We start from the raw sequence: 23,062 nt of genomic DNA on the forward strand, positions 1-23,062 counted from the left end.
ACGCACACGCTGGATGGAGGCCCTTGGAGGAGAGCCCTGCTCTGAGCCCGTGCCCTCGGGCGCCCCGTGTGTGGGCCCCTGGCCGGGTGACCCCTGCGTCCCCGAGGACCGCGGAGGCCGCTCCTTAGCCGTCCCCCTCCTGCAGGCCCCCAGCTGTCTCCCCTCCCTCCTCTCCCCTGGAGGCCCCCCTCCCTGCCAGGCTGGCGGTGTTGCCCCGCCAGGCCCCCCCGCAGCCAGCTGCTCCCCAGGGTCGTTTCAGACCTGTGGCCACCCTGCTGCTCGCCCTCCAGGGCTCTGCAGCCCCCACCTGGGACCCCCTAGATGTCCAGCTGACCCCCCGCACTGGGGTCACGGTGCTGCTCACGCGCCCCCGGATGTGCCGTGCACGTCTCCCTGCAGCTGCTCCCCAGGATAGACGCTGACCCCCACCCAGGGGTTCTGGGCACTCTGGCCGGGGGGCTCCCCTCCCGGGTCCCGGGGCACCGTGCACGGTGGGCAGCCCAAGGGTGAAGACCCGCTCCCCAAGGGCCGGCTCTGCGACCTCAGCCGGGGACCCCCAGGGCCGGATGCCCCACCACGGAGGGTCAGCGGGCCCAGGCGGCCGTCGGGGATGCGAGAAAGGAGCTCATGCCTCTGTGCCCACCTCCCTTCCTCTCCAAGCAGGGGCAGGGCCGTGGAGCCCCGCACCCCCAGCGCCCCGAATCCTCCCGGGTCGCGGTCCCCCAGGGCAGCAGTGTGCTCGAGGCCCGGGGGCCCGGCCTGGCTCCCCACGCGGGTGCAGGGGTGCAGCTGTACGTGAACACGGACGGTGGCCTGGGGGCCGGTGTGGCGCTCGGGGACAGAGAGGCTCCGGACTCTGGATGGAGGGGAGTCGGCTGCTGCGGCGCAGGCTGTGGCACTTTCTTGTCCTTTCCCGTATTTCGTGTCTTTTCCATATTCTCTCTGGTGTGAGGTTGCATCACTTTCGTGCTCAGAAAAGAACCCAGATGAAGGCACATAAACACGTGTACCAGGTGAGCACACGTCTGTCAAAACGTTTACAGCAGAGAGATCCCCCCGCACGCCCGTCAGGACGGCCACCGTTGGGAGGCGACAGGTGCAGGGAGGATGTGGAGAAAGGGGAGCCTCTCTGCAGCTGGTGGGAACGCAGGCGGGCGGCCACCGTGGGGACAGGGGGGGCGGGTGGCCTCGAGGAGCCGGACACGGAGCTGCCCTCCGACCCGGCAATTGCACTGCTGGGTACCGACCCCGCAGCCCGGAGGCGGTGAGCTGCAGGGGCACCTGCACCCCGCGTTCCCAGCGGCCGTGTCCACGGGGGCCGCACCGCGGGAGGAGCCTCGACGTCCACGGACAGATGCTGGAGGGAGGAGACGTGGTCCCTGTGCACCCCGGGTGTCACTCGCCGTCAGAGGGGGGAGATCTCGCCATTTACACCGACGTGGGGGGAGCCGGAGGGCGTGATGCCGAGGGGGGCGAGTCGGCCGGGGAGAGACAAACTATGCAATTTCATTCATGTGGAATTTAAGAAACAAAACATATGAGCAAAGGGGGGAAGGAGAGGCTGATAAACCGAGAAACAGACCAACTCTAGGGAACAGGCTGCTGGTCACTGGGGTGGCGGGGGGGGGGGGGGGAGTCAGGCGTGCGTCTGTCCTGGGGGCCCTGGCGCTGACTCCCTCCGTGGCACACCCAAGACTAATACCGCACTGGGTGCTAAGTGCCCCAAATTTAAATGAAAACCTTTAAAAATGTTTACAGCAGAATGACCGTTAAGACACGAAGTATTAGGATTCCCTGGGTGGCCCAGTGGTTTAGCCCAGGGCATGACCCTGGGGTCCCGGGATCTAGTCCCACGTCGGGCTCCCCACAGGGAGCCTGCTCCTCCCTCCTTCTCTCTCTCTCTCTGAGTCTCATGAATAAATAAATAAAATATTAAAAAAAAAAAAAGACACGAAGCATTAGCCCCACTGCCTCTGGGCGGTGAAACCAGGTGATGTTTTTCTGATTTTGGAATCGCTCTATGATTCTATGACATCTTTTTTGTGAGATGAAAAATGACAATTTCGGAGGACGTCGTTGCTGAGCCCTTGTGAGGCAGGAGGTGCCGGTGGCTGGTGCCCGAGAGCGTGACCCCGGCCCCGTGGACCCCGTGGTCCTGCCCCCCAGCCCGGCCCCGGGAGAAGCTCAGGCCTCCTCCGAGCGCGTGGCCGCCAGCCCGCGGGTGCTTGTGTCCACCTGCCGCCTGCTGCGTGACAAAACTGCGAACCCCCTGGCTCCGCCTGCGGCCGTGTGCTGCCCGGGCCCCTGGGGTCCTCCACCCCTGCCAGGCCAGGTGGGGCACCTCACTGTCCTCACGTGTTCCTACTTGTCCCAAACCTGCAGGAGCGTCGGCACCTGCTGAGCTCTGCAGACCCAACAGCTGGGACGAGGACGAGCCAGCGAGCCGGGGCCAGGCTCCCACGGGGGTCTGACCTCCCCTCGTCTGGCCCGGAAGCCGGGGGCCCTGGCACCAAACAGGGGTGCACTTGGCGATGCCCATGGCACGGCTGGGGTGAGATCCGGGCACGTAGGATTGCTCTCACCGTTTACGAAAACCCCATAGAGTGGGACATGGGGGAAGAGGCCGAGGACATGCTGGAGCGGTCAGTGCGGAGCGTGTCCCCCGAAGGATGTGTGATGGTTGTACAACGTCTGTGTGGTTTTATAGGATGAAACATTTAGGCTGACATCACACAAGTGTCAACAGCTCCAGCTCTGGAGGAGGCCTTCTGGAACCTTCTCCGGGGCTGGGGTGGATGTGGCCACATCAGGGTCCCACCCTACGGGACCGCGGTGGGGTCTTCACTGCCACCCTCGGAATCAGGGTCTGGGTATAGAATTGACTCTTGAGGGCAGCCCAGGGGGCTCAGCGGTTCAGCGCCGCCTTCGGCCCAGGGTGTGACCCCAGGGTCCTGGGATCGAGTCCTGCGTCGGGCTCTCTGTATGGGGCCTGCTCTCCCTCTGCCTGTGTCTCTGCCTCTCTCTATCTGTTTTCTGAATAAGTAAATAAAATCTTAAAAAAAAAAAAAGAATCGACTCTTGAACAGCACAGGTTTGAAGGCAGGTCGGCTCGCAGCGGGGTCTCTCCTGAAGGCGCAGTGGAGCCCGCAGTGGCATTTTCTCCATGTTGTCAGGACTTAGCAGCTCCCTCCTCTCGGCGACTTTGCTGTGACGACTGGGCACATGACAGGACAGGCCCAGTCGGGCACTGACCCCACAGCGCTCCGAGCACCGAGGCTCAAGGGGTCCGTCCCTATTGGTTACCTTTGTTCTATCAAGTGGGGACCTTCCCCAGCGAGAAGGAGCGTCTACATGAGCGGTTACTGGGGGCCATTTACGCGCGCACCCGCAGCCCCGGCGCGGGCCTGGGCCTGCCACTGACCTCGGGGCGCAGGACGCAGGGGGCGCGGGGACCCAGGGCTGGGTGCGGGGGGCGGGGCCGCGGGGGCGCAGGGGAGCGCGGGGGGGGGGGGGGGGGGCGTGGGCATCCAGGCCTGGGCGCGGGGGTTGGGGGAGCCTGGGCACGCGGGGCGCGGGGAGCGCAGGGGGACGTGGGGGGCGCGGGGAGCGGGGAGGGGCGTGGGGACCCAGGCCTGGGCGCGGGGGGGGGGGGGCGCGGGGAGCGCGGGGGGACGCGGGGGACTGGGGGGGCGCGGGGGGCGCAGGGGGGCGCGGGAGGCGCGGAGGAGCACAGGGGGCGCGGGGGGCACAGGGGGGCGCGGGGGGCGCGGGGGGGAGCGCGGAGGGGCGTGGGGACCCAGGCCTGGTGCGGGGGGGGGGCGCGGGGGGCGCGGGGGGGCGCGGGGGGCGCGGAGGGGCGCGGGGGTTGCGGAGGAGCGTGGGGGCGCGGGCATCCAGGCCTAGGCGCCAGGGGCGCGGGGAACACAGAGGGCGCGAGGGGTGCGGAGGGGCGCGGGGGGCGGGCACCTAGGCCTGGGCGCAGCCGGGGCAGGGGGCGCGGGGGCGCGGAGGGCGCGGGGAGCGCAGGGGGCGCGGGGGCGCGGGGGGGCGCGGAGGAGCGTGGGGGGCGCGGGCATCCAGGCCTAGGCGCCGGGGGCGCGGGGAACGCAGGGGGCGCGGGGGCGCGGGGGGCGCGGGGGGCGCGGAGGGCGCGGGGGTCGCGGGGGGCGGGCACCCAGGCCAGCGGGGCAGGGAGCCGCGGGGCGGGAGCGGCCGTGACTCAGCCGCCGGGACCCCCGCCCCCGCCCCGCCCCACCCCGCCCCGCCCCGTGGGGCTGAGGCTGGGCCGCGGCCGCCAGCGCCGGGCGAGTCGGAGTCGGAGTCCAAGTCCGAGTCCCGCCGAGCCTCCCGCTCCCGGGCCGCGGGGACATGGGGCCGGGCCGCGCTCTGCTGCCGCTGCTGCTCGCCTGCTGGGCCGCCGCTCAGGACGCGCCGGGGAGCGCGCGGGCCGTGGCCTTCCAGGGTGAGTCCCGCCGCCCCTCCCGGCCCTGGACGGCGCGGGTCCCGGTGCCCCGCGGCCCCCAAGGCCCCAGCGTCCCCACCCCGGGCCGTGGCCGACACCCGAGGGCGACGCGCTGCGGGAGCAGCCCAGGCCGCGGCGTCTGACTCCCCTGGGCCCCAACCTGGTCCCCAAGCTGGGCCCCGGGGCGCAGAGCAAGCAGCCCCGTCCTGCCCCCCCACAGGCTGGGGCTCCCGACACCCCAGGCAGGGCTCCCGGACCTGGGCTCCCAGGGTCACCCTGCCTTGCCCCTCGGTGCCGGGACCCCGTGGAGGTCCCAGAGTCACCCTGCCCTCCCGTGGTGCCAGGACCCATGTGGGGCTCCCAGGGTCACCCTGCCCCCCCCTCCGTGCGGGGCCTGCCTGGGGGAGGTGGCTCCCCTGTGTCCAGGAGGGCGCGGGGTGTGACCTCAGCCCCCCATGCTGGCCCAGACTGCCCCGTGGACCTCTTCTTCGTGCTGGACACCTCCGAGAGCGTGGCCCTGAGGCTGAAGCCCTATGGGGCCCTGGTGGACAAGGTCAAGGCGTTCACCAAGCGCTTCATCGACAACCTGAGGGACAGGTAGGAGCGGCCGTGAGCCTCGGGGGCGCGCAGGGTCCCCACCCTGGAGCCAACCCCCTGCCCAACCAGAGGACCAGGTGGGAACCAGGCCGCTGAGTCACCCTCCTGCGTCCACAGTGGCTCCAACGGGCCAGGAAGGGGCTGAGTGTGAGGAGGGGACGTGCAGGGCACCCCAGGGGCTGTGGCACAGCACTGCACTGGGGGGGCTCCCAGGACCCCAGATGTGCCTCCCCAACCCAGCAGAGCGGGTTTCAGGAGTTGGCAGGAGGCTTGTGGCTCTGCCTGGTGCCGGAAGAGAGCCCCCCTCGCCACCCCTGGACTCGGACCCTGGCCCCGTGGACGGTGGGAGCCTGTGTCCCGAGGCCAACACCCTGTCGCAGTGTCCTGGTCCGGAGGCGGAAGGGCTGGCCTCCTTCGCGCCCTCACTCTTTCATCTGCTCCAGGAGTGTGCGGGCGGGGGGGGGGAGGGGGAGGACGGGGGAGGGGAGGTGGCACTGGGGGCTTCCCGGGCAGCAGCCGGTCTGATGACTGGACACACCCATGGGGGAGTCAAGGCCATGGGGTGGAATCCAGGTCAGAAGCAGGCTCTTCCCCAATCTCCCATCTGGGCAGGGCCTGGGCCCCGTCCTGCTGCGCCCCTGCTGACCTGCTGACCTGGGGCCAGGGCACTGAACCCCCAACCTTGAGGGGGTGGCAAGGACAGCGGGTGGGGGCCTCCCAGCAAGGGCTGTGTGACCTGAAACCTTGAATTCAGCCCGGATGCCGGGGTCCCTGAGGCCCCCCAACTCCTCCAGGTGCCTTAGGCCTGTTTACTCAACTTCTCATGACTCAGTTTCCCCAGCCGTGAAATGGGGTGAGCTCTCCTGCTGTGGATGCTGTTGGCACCGCTGTGGGGGCCCCGGTCACCCTGACTGCTGAACCGGCTGGTATCTACCCCAGGCCCCAAAGAGTGACCCCTGAAACCTCCAGGGAAGGTGCACAGGGGCAGGAAAGGCAGCCACTCAGGGCCACGGGGACCCGCGCAGTGTCCCACTTAGAAGGGGCCTCCCTGCACTGTCGCCCTGCCCCCTGCTGTCCACGTGGGACCCCATCCCCAGAGGGGCACACACCTCCTCCTCTGAGCACCCCGGACATCAGGGGAGACAGTGGTCACCCGCAGGCTGGGGCCGGCCCTCCCCACCACGCCCCAGCCCCCCCGCCCCGCCGCGTGTCCCGCGTGGTCCCCAGGGCAGGGAAGTCCAGCCAGCGCTGCCGGGGTGTGACGGGGCGGGGCGGCCTGTCGGCCTGTGAAATGGGCGACCGTCGTGCCCGTGGACGGACACACACGGGGAGCCGGGGGCCCTGGCGGCGCCTGCGGGGAGGACCAGCGCTCACCCCGCGCGGCCCCGCAGGTACTACCGGTGTGACCGCAACTTGGTGTGGAACGCGGGCGCCCTGCACTACAGCGACGAGGTGGAGATCATTAGCCCGCTGACGCCCATGCCCGCCGACCGCGACGCCCTCAAGGCCAAGGTGGACGCCGTCAAGTACTTCGGCAAGGGCACCTACACGGACTGCGCCATCAAGAAGGGGCTGGAGGAGCTGCTCGTGGGGTGAGTGCCCGGCCCAGGTCGGCGCCGCCCCGCCCCGAGCGGCCCGTGTCCTCGACGCTGAGGGACGCCGCGCACCTGCCCCGGTGGGCAGCAGCGGCGGCCGCTCGGTCCCCGGCGAGCACCCACCCGCGCTGGCCCGTCCCCTCCTGCCCCGGCCGGTCGGGGCGCTCGGGGGCGGGCACCTGTGCCTCTCCCGGTACCCGGTACCCGTGCGTTTTCCAAGACAGCGTTGCCGAGAAACGTGACCCCGCAAACCGTTGCCACCTGCTTCACGTCCTTTGTCACAGCCTCTGTCCGCAGCCGGGTGGGCCCGGAGAGGCGGCGGCCCGCGCAAACCGCCCTCCCAGACCGTCCCTCCAGGCCGCCAGCCCCGCTCCTCCCCGCGCGGCCCCGCTCCGTCCCGGCGCCCCGAGCTCGGGCTCACGGGCCGGGCCTCCCGCTGCCCGCCCTGCAGGGGCTCCCACCTCAAGGAGAACAAGTACCTGATAGTGGTGACAGACGGGCACCCCCTGGAGGGCTACAAGGAGCCGTGCGGCGGCCTGGAGGACGCTGTGAACGAGGCCAAGCACCTGGGCGTCAAGGTCTTCTCCGTGGCCATCACGCCCGACCACCTGGTAGGAGCCCCGCGCCCGCCCCGCGGCCTGGGGGGCGCCGGGCGGTGGGGACCGGGAGGAGCAGACATGGGGGGCAGGCCCCGCCGTCGTCAGCCGCCCCCCTCGTCCGCCCCAGGAGCCACGCCTGAGCATCATCGCCACGGACCACACGTACCGGCGCAACTTCACGGCGGCCGACTGGGGGCAGAGCCGGGACGCCGAGGAGATCATCACCCAGACCATCGACACCATCGTGGACATGATCGTGAGGAGCCCAGGGCGGGGACCCTGCGGCGGGGACCCTGCGGCCGCACGGAGCTAGCACAGGAGCTAACCGCTTTCCTCTTTTGCTTTTCAGAAAAACAACGTGGAGCAAGTGGTAGGGGTCCCCTCCCCCTCCGCCTCCCCCCTCCCCTTCTCCCTCCTCCTCTCCCCTCCTCCCCTTCTCCCCTCCTCCCCTCCCCCCTCGCCCCCACCCCCGCTGTCCAGGGCAGCACCAGCCCCTCTGCCCCCCGGGGCCCGCCGTCGGAGCGCAGGCGGGCACCCAGGGACCCTGCGGAGCCCCGCGTTCTAACGTGTCCTCTGTCCCCCCTCCTCCGGCAGTGCTGCTCCTTCGAATGCCAGGTGAGTAGGGGCCCGGCCCCCTCTGCCGACACCCAGGAAGCTGGCTCGGCCTGACCCTTCTCTCTGTCTCGCAGCCCGCCAGAGGACCTCCCGGGCCACGGGGCGACCCCGGGTATGAGGTGAGTGGCCGCACCCCTCCCTGCAGGCAGAGGATGGAGCACAGCCCTGCACACACGGCCCTGCGCCCGGAGCCCCTGGTGCCAGGGACGCGGCGGGCCCCCAGGCGGCTGTCCTGACCCCACAGGGCGCCCACCCACCGAGGCGGCCCCCACCGTGGGGAGAAAGTCCAGGCCCGCCGACGTCGTGACCGGGGCTAGCTTGGGGGTCTGACCGGCCTCCCCACGGCTCCCTGGAGGCGCACCCCCCGCGGGCCGGGCTGCAAATGTGGGTCCCAGGCCAGGTGTGGCCCCCACAGAAAGTCAGCGGTAGCGGCCGCCACGCGCCCCTTGGCACACTGCTCCTCAAGTGCAAGCTCCTGGCTGCTGCGCAATGTCGGAGTCCGCGGCCATGAACCTCAGGAGCACCGCCCGCGGGCGCTGAGCCCGCCCCGGCCTGGGAGCCCCGCACAGTGGGGACGGGTGGGGGTGCCCGAGGGAAAGGTCGGGGGCCGGGCCGGCCGCACAGGCCAGCACAGGGCCTGGGGGCTGCGGGCGGGCGCAGACACCCGAGTTCGCAGACCCCAGGGCAGGCCGCAGCCACGGCAGGAGCCCCAACACCCCAAGGCCTCTGCAGCTCCCCGAATATCTTGTGAATCCTTCTCTTGGGGACAAGTTGGGGGGGGTCTCTGCCGCCAGGTTCTCAGAAATAAACAGAAATCATCCCCCAACCTCGGTCTGCTCTGTGTTCCAGGGAGAACGTGGGAAGCCGGGCCTCCCAGGAGAGAAAGGAGAAGCCGGGGAGCCCGTGAGTGCCGAGCGCCCGACCTCGGGGTGGGGGTGCTGAGAAACCTGAGGCTGGCAGGGGAGCTGGGTTCGGTGGAAACTTCTAGAAGGATGGCTGGTTTCTGGGCACCATGGTCTTGTGGCCTGACCTTCAGGGCATATGGCCCCAAGGGCAGTGAGAGCAGCCGTCCCTTCCAGCACATTCGGCCCAGACCTCAGTGGAGCAAGTGAGGGGTCAGCCCAGGGACGTCTCCCCACAGTCCACCCCCCACTCCTGGGAAGCCTGGACCGGCCTTCCCCCTCCTCCTGGGGGGCATCCTGGACCCCCCTCCCCTCCCTGGAGCCCCACTGAGGAGACCCCCACCACCACCTCAGGCTGCTGTCTGGGCCTCAGGCCTGGGCAGATGGGGGGCTGCCCCTGCCCCGGGGGGCGTCTAACGTGCCCCCTCCTCTGTTCCAGGGAAGGCCCGGGGACCTCGGACCCATCGGCTACCAGGGGATGAAGGTGTGTCTCCCCCTCCCCCAAACACATCTGGGCTCGCCCCGGGGCGTTGACCCGGGACACCAGTGACACCCCCTCTCTCCTGTCTGCTCTGTAGGGAGAGAAAGGGAGCCGAGGGGAGAAGGTGAGTAAGGCGGGCCTTGGGGTGGTGTCCCTCGGGGCACAGAGCCGCCCCCCGCGTGCCCGAGCCTGAGCCGGCGGCGCCCATCGCGGCCACCCTCCTCTGCCTCCCTGGGGAGACGCCGGCCAGTTGCCCGGGAACCTGCCTCACGCTGGGGGGCCACCCCCTCCCTCTCTCTCCTGTCTCTGCAGGGCTCCAGGGGGTCCAAGGGCTACAAGGTGAGTGTGGGGGCCAGGCCTGGCTTCTGCCCCTGGGGGTGCCCTCTGACCCTTGTGAACCCCTCCGTGGTCTTTGCTCCCTGCAGGGCGAGAAGGGCAAGCGAGGCATCGATGGTGTGGACGGCATGAAGGTGGGTCCCCCCCCCCCCCCGCGGGAGGCGGGAGGGCGGGGCCGGGTGTGAGGGGGCGGGGCCGGGTGTGAGGGGGCGGGGCCGGGTGTGAGGGGGCGGGGCCAGGGGCGGGAGGGCGGGGCCAGGATGCGATGGGGCGGGGCCGGGTGTGAGGGGGCGGGGCCAGGGGTGGGAAGGCGGGGCCAGGATGTGAGGGGGCGGGGCCTGGCTGTTGGAGGGCGGGGCCAGGATGTGAGGGGCCGGGGCCTGGCTGTTGGAGGGCGGGGCCAGGATTGATGGGGCGGGGCCAGGGTGCAAGAGGGCGGGGCGTGGAAGTCAGGGGCGGGGCCTGGAGGCCAGGGGCGGGGCCTGGTGGCCGGAGGGCGGGGCGTGGAGGCAGCGGGAAAGGCCAGAGCGGGTCCTACCCAGCCCCAGACCCCGCGGACCCAAGCGGGCTGGCCAAGGGGAGACCACCGTCCCTGCGGGGCCTCCGGAGGGGTGGCCAGGCCGGAGCGCGAGTCCGGGCACTGACCCGCCTTCCTCTTGCAGGGGGAGATGGGCTACCCCGGCCTGCCAGGCTGCAAGGGCTCGCCCGGATTCGACGTAAGTTGCATTCTGTCGCTGACATTTTCAGACTAAGTTCCCGGGTGCAAACGTGGACCTCGGAAGTCACCCGGGGTGCCCCGCGCAGGCCTACCTTTCCAGCGTTTGCACCCAGCCCAACGGCTGCTTGTTGCAGACCAAGGGCTGACCTCCTACGATTTCCCACCAGGGAGCTCAAGGACCCCCCGGGCCCAAGGGTGACGCGGGTGCCTTCGGACGGAAAGGAGAGAAGGTTAGTGACCCAGGTCGGGCGCTCCCACCTACCCGGCGTGACCCAGAAGTCCTTCCCGGAGGCAGATCCTCCGCGGGGGCAGGTGGGGAGCAGGGTGGAGAAGGCGGAAGCTGTCCCCAAGTGAGGGCTGGGCCTCCTCGTGCCCCAGGCCCCCCACGCTGCCCACCTGCAGCAGGCCAGGTGGCCCCCACGGCCGCACAGCCTGGAATCCGTCCCCTCACCAGGAGGGCACAATGTAAGGATAAACAGGCTGCTGGTGGCTGCGAGCGGGCAGGAAAGTCAGGAATGGGGACATGGGGTTTTGCGTCTGACGTGGGGCACAGCGTTCTGTTGCGGGTACTTTCCTGGCGTGTTGAGCGGCGGGGGGAACTAGGGGGGCGGCCAGGTAAGGCTACCCTCCAACGCGCCCCAGCCACGCGGACTTCCTGGGCGATCTCCGCGTGGGGCCTCCATCTGACTTCCAACCGGATGGAACAGGCTTTGGTGACCAGAGCTGGATCCGCATTGGCATGCGCAGGGCTGAGCCCAGGGGTGCCACGGGGAGGGGGCTTCAGGCGGTCCGGGTAGAGGAGTGGGGCTGGGGAGGGCCCTCCGCATCCGGGTGCCTGTGCTCGGTGGGGGAGGAGGGCGGGGCAGGGCCGTGCCCCAGGACAGCATGGGCATGACCTTTCCAACCTTTGCAGGGTGCCCCTGGAGCTGATGGGGAGCCCGGAAGGCCGGGGAACACGGGGCCACCGGGAGATGAGGTGAGTGCTCGTGGAGTCCCCCGCAGGTGGGGGGGCCCGAGCCCTGGGATGGGGGTCGGCCGCAGCCCCGGGCCCAGCACGGGTCCAAGAGGGACAGCTGCACCCTTGTCCCCCCCAGGGCGAGCCGGGGCTGCCTGGTCCCCCCGGAGAGAAGGGAGAAGCCGGCGACGAGGTGAGCACCCACAGTCCGCCCCCGCTCCCCCCCACCCACCGTCAGAGTTCCCATCCCAAACTGACGCTGTTTGTTCCCCTCAATCCCAGGGAAACCCCGGACCGGACGGTGCCCCCGGAGAGAGGGTGAGTGGGGCAGGGGCGTGGGCCTCACCGCCAAACAGCCGCGTGCTCATGGGCCCCAGGGCTTCTGTCGGAGTCAGGGGGACCCCGGGCTCTGAGAGGACGGGGTGTCCCACCAGGGAGGTCAGAGCCCAACCGGGCCTCCGCCCCCTCCTCCCCGCAGCATCTGGGCTGCAGCCTCACCTCCGTCTGCCTCTCTCCGCACAGGGCGGCCCTGGGGAAAGAGGACCACGGGGGACCCCAGGCGTGCGGGGCCCACGGGGAGACCCGGTGAGTTCATCGAGCTGAAAGCCTGCCCCGCTCCCCGCGCCCGGGGGCTCAGGCCATCCACCTCCCCAGGACACAGGCCCCCCGTTGGACTCTGGCGACCCGCGCCCTCACCTGGTTTCCCAGCAGCACAACCCAACCCGGGCCCCGGGGCGTCTCAAGGGCCCTGAGGGAGGCCAGGAGGCCGCGGGTCCAGACCAGGAGAGCCAAGGGCAGGCTCTCCGCTGCCCCCCTCCCGGCGACGAGCTCGTCCCACCACCAACAACCCCAGCAGCCTGGGGTGCGGACCGAGCCTTGAGGGCATTGCCGGGAACAGGACCCCCCAGCGGCCGCGCGGTCCCTCCTGCTGTGACCACCCAGGAAAACCGCTCCTCCGGGGACGGGTGTCCAGCTGCCCCGATGCGGAGAACGTGTTAGCCTGAGGCCGAGGTCACTGAAGAGGGATTTGCTTTCTGCCCCGGCCCTGCTCCTCGTAGCTCCCGGGACCCCACGGCCCTCAGCACGGGGGTTGGGGAGGGATGTCAGTGCAGGGACGACATGGCCTGACCCCCGTTCCAAGCTCCCCTGGTGCGATCAGGACCCCAGGAGCCCCTGGGCAAACAGGGCCACAGCCGCTCCGGCCAAGGCCAGTCAGGGAGCCTCCCTGCAGGGGGAGCAGGTGCGGGCTGCGGCCCCCGGCCTCGGGAGGAGCCTCCTCGCTGCAGTCTCCTGAGGCCATGCAGGTCTCTAGAGGGCCGCTGACCTCCTCGTGGTGAATTCCCGGGAGGAGGGATGAGGCCAGGCCCGCGGGGGCTCGGGGCGCTTCCTGGCTCGGAGAGCTGGGGTCCCCGGCCTTGCCCGTGCCGCCCAGGCAGCTTGACCTCTCCAGGCCTCCACACTCACTACTCGTCCCTCCCCAGGGCGAAGCTGGACCCCAAGGTGACCAGGGACGAGAAGGCCCCGTCGGCATCCCCGGAGACCCGGTAGGAAGCTGTCTGGGGGGCGGGGGGGGGTGTTCTCACCGGCCGGAAGGCTGACGGCAGCTCATGAGTGTAAGGGAGGGCTCTCTCCGCTTCTGACGTGCGGGCTCCTGCAGGGGCTGCCCAGGGGCAGGAGCCAGCGGCAGGAGGCGGAGGCAGCCGGGGCCACCCAGCTCTCATGGCCCCCAGGGACTGTGCTCATGGAGGGGAGTCAGAGGCTGCCCCGTCACCCCGCGGGCTCCTGCCGGGACATAGGGCTGAGTGAGCAGACCCCCGCCTCAGAGTGGGTGAGAGGGGCAGCAGCGGGGGACCCCGGGACACCCGGGGACGCCCCCTGGCCTGGTGGGGCAGGGTCACCTCATGCTGGGGATGGCATCCTTGAGGCCCCAGGAGGCACCAGGGGAAGAGGCTTGCTCAGCAGTGGGAATCCAGGTGTGAGCTCCTGGCTGGAGGTAGACGTGGGAGTGTCAGTGCATAGAAGTTTCCGGAATTCCTGGATGGGACACTTTCCAGAGGCCGTGCTGGGGGAGGAGATGAGAGTGGCGGCTAGGGAAGCAGAGGGTCCGACCAGGCCGCGGCCTTTGGTGGAGCCTCATCCCCAGCACGCAGGGAGGGCTCTGTCTTCCTGCCGGTGGCCAGGAGGCCGCTGTTCCAGATGCCTGAGCCCCGAAACCCCCGCGGGGAGGAGCCCAAGGCTCGCCCGCCATGCGGCCGTGGACCTGGGGCGACCACCCCCCAGGCGAGCCCAGGAAGGGGCCACTCGCTGGGCATCCTGGGGGCGGCTGCCTGGCCTGCAGGGCAGGGTCTGCGCACACCCAGCTGGGAGGCGCCAGTGGGGGACGAGGGGACAGCACCCTGGGGGGCCGAGAGCGCCGGGAGCTCCGCGCAGTCAGCGTCTGGGGGCCCCGACCTCAGAGCGCCAGGGCTCGGGCTCCGGTAGGGCGTGGCTTGTGGCCTCAAGCCTTTTTGGTGGCTTTTCTCGTGGAAAGAAATTAGGAATTGGGCTTTTAACAAAAAAGGAATTTAAAAAACCAGAAAGCAGCAGCGACCGCAGCAGGGCTGCCCAGTCTGCAGGAGCATTAAAAATGTGCTGGGTCGGTTCCAGTGTGGGGCGCAGGGGGCGTGGACCCACTTGGAGGCCAGCTCGGTGGGGGACTGTCCTCCCACGTAATTCCAAGTGGGGCCCCCTAGGAGCCAGCTGTTCCCAGGCCCGCGGCCGCGTGAGCACAGGCCGACGCTCTGGAGCATCCGCGTCTCCTCGGCGGTAGAGGCAGGTGACATCTCTCCAATAAGATGGGTGTAGACGCTCTGTGGCTCGTGCACAAAGAGCCCTGTAGCTGGGCCCTGTCTCCGGCTTCGGAGCCGCGGTTGAATCTAACTCTGACGGGAGAAAGGCGTGCGGCAAAGGCGCCGTTCTCCTGCCCCCGCATCTCCCCCGTAAGGATCGATTTTACTTTCTTCCGAAGTTCAGTTTCTTTCTGATCCTTTCACGTGTGTGAGAGCGTGCGGGGGCGGGCACGTTGTTGACACAGGCAGCGTCCTTCTGGGATGCTCTTCCCCTGGGGGCCGTCCAGGTGGGCACCGTGGACTCCGCGTGCCGAGTGCCCCCGCTCGTCCCCTGTCAGCGTGTACGCAGGCGCTGTCCAGGATTTTGCTTGGACCGTAAGACGCGTCAATGCCCATCTGTCTGTTAGCTCGCTTGTCTTGCCACTTGTCCATCCATCCTTCCTTCCTCCTTCCTTCCACCCTTCCTTCCATCCTTCTATTCATCCATCCACCCATTCCCTACCCAACCATCCATCCTTCTTCCCATCCATCCAACCATCCTTCTTTCCATCATCTCATCTCATCTATTCATCCATCTTTCCACCCATACTTCTACCCATCCATCCTTCCTTCCTCCCATCCATCTTTCCTTCTATTCTTCCATCCATCTTTCCATCCATCCCTCCATCCATCCCTCCTTCTATCCTTCCATCCTTTCTTCCTTCCATCCATCCATCCCTCCTTCCGTCCCTCCTTCCATCCTTCCTTCCTCCCACTGGCCTGGCCTGGGGCGCAGAGGGCCTCTGTTTCCCACCCATCCTCCTGGCCCCCATTTCATGTCCCCAGAGCTACCCCCAGGAGCCCCGAGGTGGGACTGCGGGTCCTTGCCGCTGGCATGAGGGCGACAGCCCCCGCTGAGCACCGGTGAATGGGACACCGGGTCACCGGGAGTGCGTGCCTTTGAGGGAGAACCCCGTGAACAGGAGCCTCCCGGAAGGCGTCGGCAGACAGGCCCGAGTCCGGGGGCGGGGGCGGGGGGGGCCGGCTCCACACCTGGCATGCACTCCCGTCTTCGGGCCGGGTGTCCCCTGGTGCTCGGGGCACCAAGACCTGGATGCAGAAAGGCAGACAGCGGCCCCGGGGAGACACGTGGGCCCAGGATAGCAGCTGGCGTGGGTCTGGGGCGCTGGGGGCTCTGCGAGGCCGAGAGGTGTGACAGCGTGTCCGTCTCCGCAGGGCGAGGCTGGCCCCGCTGGACCTAAAGGTTACCGAGGTGACGAGGGGCCCCCGGGGCCTGAGGTGAGTGCCCCCCACCGCGCCCGCACCCCGGGAGGGCCGTGGGACTGGGGAGCGCCCCCGCTCCGGGTTCGCGCAGCTGTTTCAGTGCATTTCGCGGCACCTGTGTCTTTCAGGAAACTTGAAAAATGCAGGAAAAAAATTAGACAGAATTGAAATCTAAAATGCTACCACCCGGAGATAAAATGAACGTTTGGGCTTCTTTCCAATTTATTTTTCTTTTTTTTTTTTAATTTATGATAGTCACAGAGAGAGAGAGAGAGGCAGAGACACAGGCAGAGGGAGAAGCAGGCTCCATGCACTGGGAGCCTGACGTGGGATTCGATCCCGGGTCTCCAGGATCGCGCCCTGGGCCAAAGGCAGGCGCCAAACCGCTGCGCCACCCAGGGATGCCCCCCAATTTATTTTTCTTACTTGCATACTATGCCTTATAAATTTGGCTTCCTAAAATTTGTTTTCTAATTTTGTCATTATGAACATTTTCTAACACCCTTAATGATTTTGCACAACTTGCCTGAGGCGCCTGCGCAGCCCCCCGGAGCTGCGTCCCTTTGCTTCTCGGAGCCCCGGGGCTGGGTGTCCCAGCCGTCTGCGGCTCCCAGCCCCGGGGGTCACCGCCCTGAGCACGTGGGTCCCCTTCTGGCCGCGTCCGGGGGCGCCCGGGGGATCTTGGGCAGGAGGTGCGGGCTCCCCCAGGGGCTCTGTTGCCCCGTGGCCAGCTCCAGCTGGTGGATTTAAAGATCCTCCCCGAGTCACGTCGCACGGGCGAGCGGAAGCCGGTCCTTCCTGTGCTCAGTGGTGTGGCGCCTCGGAGCCCCCGTGCTCACTGGCTGCGCGTCCACTTCGCTTTCCCAAATCCTCCTCCCCTCTTTAGGGTTCCAGAGGAGCTCCTGGGCCCGCGGGGCCCCCCGGAGACCCCGGGCTGATGGGTGAAAGGGTGAGTAGTGGTCCCAGAGGCTCAGGGCCCGGGTGGGGCTGACGCCTGGCTGCAGGGTCGAGGAAGCCGTGGGTTCGAGGTCATGCGTGGGGTCTGAGCGTCCCAGCTGCAGTGTCTGGGGAGGTGCTTCTTCACAGGTGACGCGGCCTGTGTCTGGGGCGCCAGGGGTGCTGCAGCCCCTGCGGTCCCTGTGCTCGCCGTAGGCCCCGGGCGCCCACTCCAGACTCGGGTCACACAGGGCACCCTGGGCAGGGGGAAGCCGCACTGGACGGCAGCCAGTGACAGGACTCGGTCTACTCTCTGCAGGGCGAAGACGGCCCCCCGGGAAACGGCACCGAGGGCTTCCCTGGCTTCCCTGTGAGTGCCCCGGGTTCCTGCCCCGTTGTCCCTGGGGCCACACCAGGAAGCGGTGGCGGGGGGTGTCCCTTGGGCGCCCCTGCCCCCAGCTGAGTCAGAGCCTGCTGTGACCGTCCTGTCTTTCCCTGCAGGGCTATCCGGGCAGCAGGGGCCCCCCCGGGATAAACGTGAGTACATGCCCACCACCGGGCTCCTGGTGCACTCACACACGTGTGCAACACACATGCACATGCTCACACGTGCACCCTCAGCCCCACACGTGTCTCAGTCTGTGGGGCCCCTGCCCAGCCCGGGGTGACCGGCATTGCCCCTGGGCTCCCAGGTACTGCGCCCCAAGCCTCGGGGTGTCGTCCGGCCGGCGCTGGGCCTCAGGGCCTCCCCAGGACCTTGTGCCGTCCCCGCGCGGGGACAGCGTCTCCTCTATCTTTTCCTTTTAAAGCTTCTGCTTCTTAAAAAGGAAACGCAGCACCATGGCTTCCAGCTCATAAAGCTGGTTTCAAATAGAAAATTGGTAGAAACAAGGCAGGCAGGGGCCGGTGCTGGGGGACAGGACCCAGCCAGCGCGGGCGGGGGTCCCCGCCACACACACACCTGCCCCTGGGACTCTCTGCCCCATGGGCTGTGTGCTCCTGTCACCCGCAGGGCACCAAAGGCTACCCAGGCCTCAAGGGCGACGAGGGAGAAGCCGGAGACCCCGGAGATGACGTGAGTGCAGAGCCCCCCAGGGTGCTGAGGTCACCTGCAGGGTCCGGACGTGGGGCGGGGGTGGTGGTGGAGGGAGGTGGCGGCTGCGGCTCTGCGGGGGGCGAGGGGACACCAGCCCAGGGCCCGTGGACAGAGCAGCCGCAGAGGGTCCGGTTGGTGGTGGTCGTGTCGGGTGACGCTGTGCTGTTCCCTTCCAGAACAACGACATCTCCCCACCAGGAGTCAAAGGAGCAAAGGGGTACCGGGGCCCCGAAGGTCCCCAGGTGAGGGGGCGTGGCCGGGGGCTCGCAGGAATTCTGAGGCTGCGGAGGGGTCGGAGGGCAGAGGCTTCAGCACGGCTGGCCCTTTGACGGGGGGGATAGGAGGGGACGGGCAATTTCAAGGGTCGGGGGGCCTCAGGGATGGGGGAGCAGCTGGTCACCAGGTGAGGCGTGAGGAGAGAGCAGCAGAGCCCAGGGTGGGTGTCTGGGGGGCACCCCTATCCACTCAGACCGGAACAACTCCCCGCCCAGCGGTGAGAGCTGGCGAGCCATGCCCAGGGCCCCCGCTGGCCCTGCAGGCTAGGGAGGAAGTGCCAGTGTCTGGGGACCCCTGATGGGATGTGGGGTCAGCCCGAGGGCCGGGAGCTCCCGGCAGGCAGACCCGCAGTCCAGGAGGCCATGCGCCCTCACCACCTTCACCACCTTCTCCCCGTCCTTCCTCTGACAGGGACCCCCAGGACACACAGGACCCCCGGGACCAGATGTAAGTGGGCGTCTGTGATCACTGGGGGGAGGCTGACCTCTCTGGCCATGGACCCCCGAGGGGGGGGCACTATGACCGCGACAGGGGTGTGTGATGGCCACAGGGGACTCAGGGTGGCTGCCTGGCAGGGACCCCTGCCCCAGGGTGCCTGCCGCCCTGGAAAGCGAGTCCCACCGTGGTCCCGGCTAAGGGACCCGGCGGCCCGTTGAGCTCCCCGTGCATGTGTGTCCCCGCAGGAATGTGAGATCCTGGACATCATCATGAAAATGTGCTGTGAGTGTCTCTCATCTCTGACCAAGTGTCTTCATTGGGAAGAATTCGGTGCCACCGGCGCCAGCGCCCACCTTTGGCGTTCAGAGAGGGCTCTGTTAAACCGCGGGGTGGGGGGCAAGCAGGAGGGGCAGGGGTGCGCCCCGGTCCTGAGAAGCTCCCGGAGAGGGGGCTGGGCCACTGTCACCCCAGCTGCCCTACGGGGGAGGCCTGGGTGTGGGGCAGCGCAGCCCACCCTGGCGAGGGCAGCCCGGGCGTGGGGGTAGGATCTCTAACAGACCTGACTCCTCCCTTCTCCTCTTTCCCCAGCTTGCTGTGGTGAGTCCTTGGAACCTTTCTGGGGTGTTCCCTGGGGGAGGCAGGGGGGTGGCGGGGGGCCCCTGGAGGCTGACCCTCCCCTTGCCCTCAGAGTGCAAGTGCGGCCCCATCGACATCCTCTTCGTGCTGGACAGCTCCGAGAGCATCGGCCTGCAGAACTTCGAGATCGCCAAGGACTTCGTTGTCAAGGTCATCGACCGGCTGAGTAGGGACGAGCTGGTCAAGGTGAGGCAGGCCCGCCCCGCCGCTGCCCGGGACACCGGGTGGGGAAGGGCCGGGGCCCTGCCAGAGCTCGGGAGTCCGCTGACCCTGGCCTGGGACCCCGCAGTTCGAGCCTGGCCAGTCGCACGTGGGCGTGGTGCAGTACAGCCACAACCAGATGCAGGAGCACGTGGACCTGAGGGACCCCAACATCAGGGGCGTCCAGGAGCTCAAGGAGTGAGTGCCTCGCGCCGCAGCCTGCAAACCTCGCAGGGGCCCGGGCCCCGCCCCCGCCCCGCCAGGCCCCGCCCCGCCAGGCCCCGCCTTTGCTGCCCCAGGCCCCGCCTTTGCTGCACCAGGCCCCGCCCTCGATGCACCAGGCCCCGCCCCTGCCACGCCAGGCCCCGCCCTCACCGCGCCAGGCTCCGCCTCCGCCGCCCCAGGCCCCGCCCCGCCGCCCCAGGCCCCGCCCTCGATGCACCAGGCCCCGCCCCCGCCACGCCAGGCCCCGCCCCCGCCCCGCCAGGCCCCGCCTTTGCTGCCCCAGGCCCCGCCCCCGCCACACCAGGCCCCGCCCCTGCCACGCCAGGCCCCGCCTTTGCTGCACCAGGCCCCGCCCTCGATGCACCAGGCCCCGCCCCTGCCACGCCAGGCCCCGCCCTCACCGCGCCAGGCTCCGCCTCCGCCGCCCCAGGCCCCGCCCCGCCGCCCCAGGCCCCGCCCTCGATGCACCAGGCCCCGCCCCCGCCACGCCAAGCCCCGCCTCTGCCGCCCCAGGCCCCGCCCCCACCGCCCCAGGCCCCGCCCCGCCGCCCCAGGCCCCGCCCGGCACTGACCCGCAGGGCTCCGGCCCCACAGAGCCATCAAGCAGCTGCGGTGGATGGCGGGCGGCACGTTCACGGGCGAGGCTCTGCAGTACACGCGGAACCAGCTGCTGCCGCCCACCCAGAACAACCGCATTGCCCTGGTCATCACGGACGGCCGCTCGGACACCCAGAGGGACACCACCCCGCTCAGCGTGCTCTGTGGCCCGGACATCCAGGTGGGGCCACCTCCGCGCCACACACGGCCACCCTGAGCCCGGAGCGGGGGGCCTCCCCCACCTGGGCCGCGCCGACGCCACCTCTCCCCTCCAGGTGGTCTCCGTGGGCATCAAGGACATGTTTGGCTACGTCGCGGGCTCTGACCAGCTCAACGTCATCTCCTGCCAAGGCCTGGGACCCCAGGGCCGGCCGGGCATCTCCCTGGTCAAGGAGAACTATGCGGAGCTGCTGGAGGACAATTTTCTGAAGAACGTCACCACCCAGATCTGTATAGGTGGGCTCGCGTGGGGGCCTCTCGCAGCCCTGCTGGGAGCCACCTCGGGGCAGCTGAGGCCCGGCTGCACCCCCAGCCCCCGTGACCTCCTGGCCGCAGGAGCCCCACGCCCCCAGAGCCAGGGCCTCCCCAGGGCTGCCTCACGCTCTTGCTTGAGGACGCTGGCGCCCAGCTCCCTGGGGCCCGGGGTCCGTGCCTGGCTCCCCAGGGTGCGGGCTGCACCGTGCTTCTCAGGCTTTGTCCTGCGAGCACACACACTCGGTGTGACCCACACACTTGCGCTTGCTCTGCTGGTGCCCCAGACGGCCCAGGGCCTACCTCAGAGCGGGTCCTTGCGGGCTCCGTCTGGCAGCACAGCTGGGTGTACCTGCGGGCAGCCAGTGACAGGTGGGAGGGTGCGGGGTCACATCTGCCTACGTGGGACGCAGCAGGTCCACGTCACCCGCCGACAGTGTGGCATGAGGTGCTGGGCCCACAGACCAGCCACTGTCCCCTCTGAGCTTCTGCATCCCCGTCCCCCAAAGGGGCCCGGGCTCTGCTCTGACACAGGGTTGGGGTGAGGACCCCTCGATAGTAGCTGGCGACCGTCCTCGGCCCCAGTGCCGCTCGACAGTAAGGGGACGCCCCCTCCTCTGGGCCCAGCGAGGAGGTGCTGGCCAGGCTCCGAGGGGCGCTCCGGGGTGCAGGGCCGCAGCGCCTGCCGCGGGGGTGCTTCGGGTCCAGCTTGCTTCGGGGTCACGGAGGGGAGAGCCGTCCGAGGGCTCGCAGGCCCCATGCTGTTTTTCTCTTTCACAGACAAGAAGTGTCCAGATTACACCTGCCCGAGTGAGTAGCGGGGGTGCGCGGACGGGCACTGGCAGGGGGCGCGGAGGAGGGTCGGGGGTGACCAGAGGCCGGGCGGCTGTGTCGGGGGGCCCTGGCCGGGTGCTGACCCCGTGCCCCCCCCACAGTCATGTTCTCCTCCCCGGCCGACATCACCATCCTGCTGGACGGCTCGGCCAGCGTGGGCAGCCACAACTTCGACACCACCAAGCGCTTCGCCAAGCGGCTGGCCGAGCGCTTCCTGACGGCAGGCAGGACGGACCCGGCGCACGACGTGCGGGTGGCGGTGGTGCAGTACAGCGGGCCCGGGCAGCAGCGGCCGGGCCGCGGGGCGCTGCGGTTCCTGCAGAACTACACCGTGCTGGCCAGCACCGTGGACGGCATGGACTTCTTCAACGACGCCACCGACGTCAACGATGCCCTGGGCTACGTGACGCGCTTCTACCGCGAGGCCTCGACCCGCGATGCCAAGAAGAGGCTGCTGCTCTTCTCCGACGGCAACTCGCAGGGCGCCACGGCGGCGGCCATCGAGAAGGCGGTGCAGGAGGCCCAGCGCGCGGACATCGAGATCTTCGTGGTGGTGGTGGGCCGCCAGGTGAACGAGCCCCACGTGCGCGTCCTGGTCACCGGCAAGACGGCCGAGTACGACGTGGCCTTCGGCGAGCGCCACCTGTTCCGCGTGCCCAGCTACCAGGCCCTGCTGCGCGGCGTCTTCTACCAGACGGTGTCCAGGAAGGTGGCGCTGGGCTAGTCCCTCCGCCGACGGCTCGAAGTGGGCGCCACGTGCACGCTCCGACCAACCCGAGGAGCCACCTGCTCATACAGGGAAGCCTGAGAAGCCCCCGTGTCCCCCGCCCTGTCCCCTCCGTGTTAAGGTCCCCGAAACCCCCCTTCCCTTCCGGGGGGTCGCTGAGCACCACCTCCCCTCCCGTGTGCCCCTCACAGCGGAGACAATCCCACGGGACTCTTCAGTTAGCCTTCTTCACGCCCCCGAGGTCTGCCAGCGACCTCGTCGTGTGAGGGCCAGACGGACGGAAGCCAGGGTCCAGGGGAGTTTTCAGCCCTAACCCCTGAGTCTCCCCCTCCCCGCTGCTCGGGGTCAGACCTGGGTTCCCGTGGCCTCGGGCCACGGGGCTCAGCACGGACAGACTCGCACCAGCGTCTCCAGCAAACAGCAGGCCATGGCGCCCTCAAGCCCGCGTCCCCTGAGCCCCGAGAACAAAGGTGCTATCCTGCAGACCCCCCCGTCTACTCGGAAGCCTGGGCCCTGGGCCTTCGGTGGCACAAAGTGAGGTGTTGCTTTTTAAACAAAACAACAAAACAAAACAACCCAAAGCTCTTCTTCCTCAGGGGAGTGATTGGTTCTACGTTTTACTGAAAACCCTCTTTATGTGTTAGTTTTCTGATTCCTTGTGTTTGCTCACTGTGTCCACGTCAGCCACTTTTCAGAATAAAGGTGTTCATTCCTCCCTGTGCCGTCATCTTTCTGAGTTAAAATCCCGGCCCGGCTTGCGCTTCCCGCCCTAACAGGAGGAGGAGGCAGGCCGGGTGGGGGTCCGGTGGGGACGCAAACCCCCTGCTTGGCGCCCACAGCCCCCTCGGGGTCTGGGGCTGGGGAGGGCCGGCACCTGGGCTGCAGAAGCAGCAGCAAGTTAGGTCTCGGGTGGGGAGCTGCCCTGGGACACGCGGCCGGGGTCCAGGGGCCGGGGGCAGGGAGCCGTGGCTGTGCCCTTGGCAGGGGTGGCCCTGGCCTCAGGAAGCAGGTGTGCACGGAGCAGCACACGGGGCTCGGTGCCCAAGGAGGAGGCGCCCAGCCGGTGGCACCCCGCATGCTGCCGGGCCCGGAGGACACAGGCAGGATGTGGGATTTCGTGCACTCAGGCCCCGGGTGAAGGGGGCAGGTGTGCAGGACAGGACATCACAGGCACCAGGCCAGGAGAGGCGGGCAGTGGGAAGCAGCCGGGAACCCGCAGGTGGGTGGGGGGCCGCCCTGTGCGCACCACGGACAGCCCGGCAGGGGCAGGGGCA

At 69.0% G+C, this 23,062-nt stretch overlaps 1 protein-coding gene across 1 annotated transcript; it reads left to right on the plus strand.

The window, feature by feature from the left end:
* Positions 1–4,290: 4,290 nt before the first annotated feature.
* Positions 4,291–21,922, plus strand: COL6A1 (collagen type VI alpha 1 chain). Its single transcript, XM_077879462.1, has 35 exons — positions 4,291–4,462; positions 4,930–5,059; positions 6,451–6,651; positions 7,106–7,265; positions 7,381–7,509; positions 7,603–7,623; positions 7,848–7,868; positions 7,943–7,987; positions 8,718–8,771; positions 9,210–9,254; positions 9,349–9,375; positions 9,564–9,590; positions 9,677–9,721; positions 10,250–10,303; positions 10,473–10,535; positions 11,219–11,281; positions 11,400–11,453; positions 11,543–11,578; positions 11,783–11,845; positions 12,742–12,804; positions 15,304–15,366; positions 16,238–16,300; positions 16,607–16,657; positions 16,789–16,824; positions 17,300–17,362; positions 17,560–17,625; positions 18,071–18,106; positions 18,343–18,379; positions 18,686–18,694; positions 18,786–18,919; positions 19,023–19,132; positions 19,754–19,937; positions 20,032–20,212; positions 21,008–21,037; positions 21,163–21,922. Exons 1-35 carry the CDS (start codon positions 4,369–4,371, stop codon positions 21,783–21,785), a joined length of 3,081 nt encoding a protein of 1,026 aa, XP_077735588.1. The 5' UTR covers positions 4,291–4,368; the 3' UTR covers positions 21,786–21,922.
* The last annotated feature ends 1,140 nt before the right edge of the window (positions 21,923–23,062 follow it).

Source organism: Canis aureus, chromosome 30, assembly GCF_053574225.1.
Source record: "Canis aureus isolate CA01 chromosome 30, VMU_Caureus_v.1.0, whole genome shotgun sequence".
NCBI lineage: Eukaryota > Metazoa > Chordata > Mammalia > Carnivora > Canidae > Canis > Canis aureus.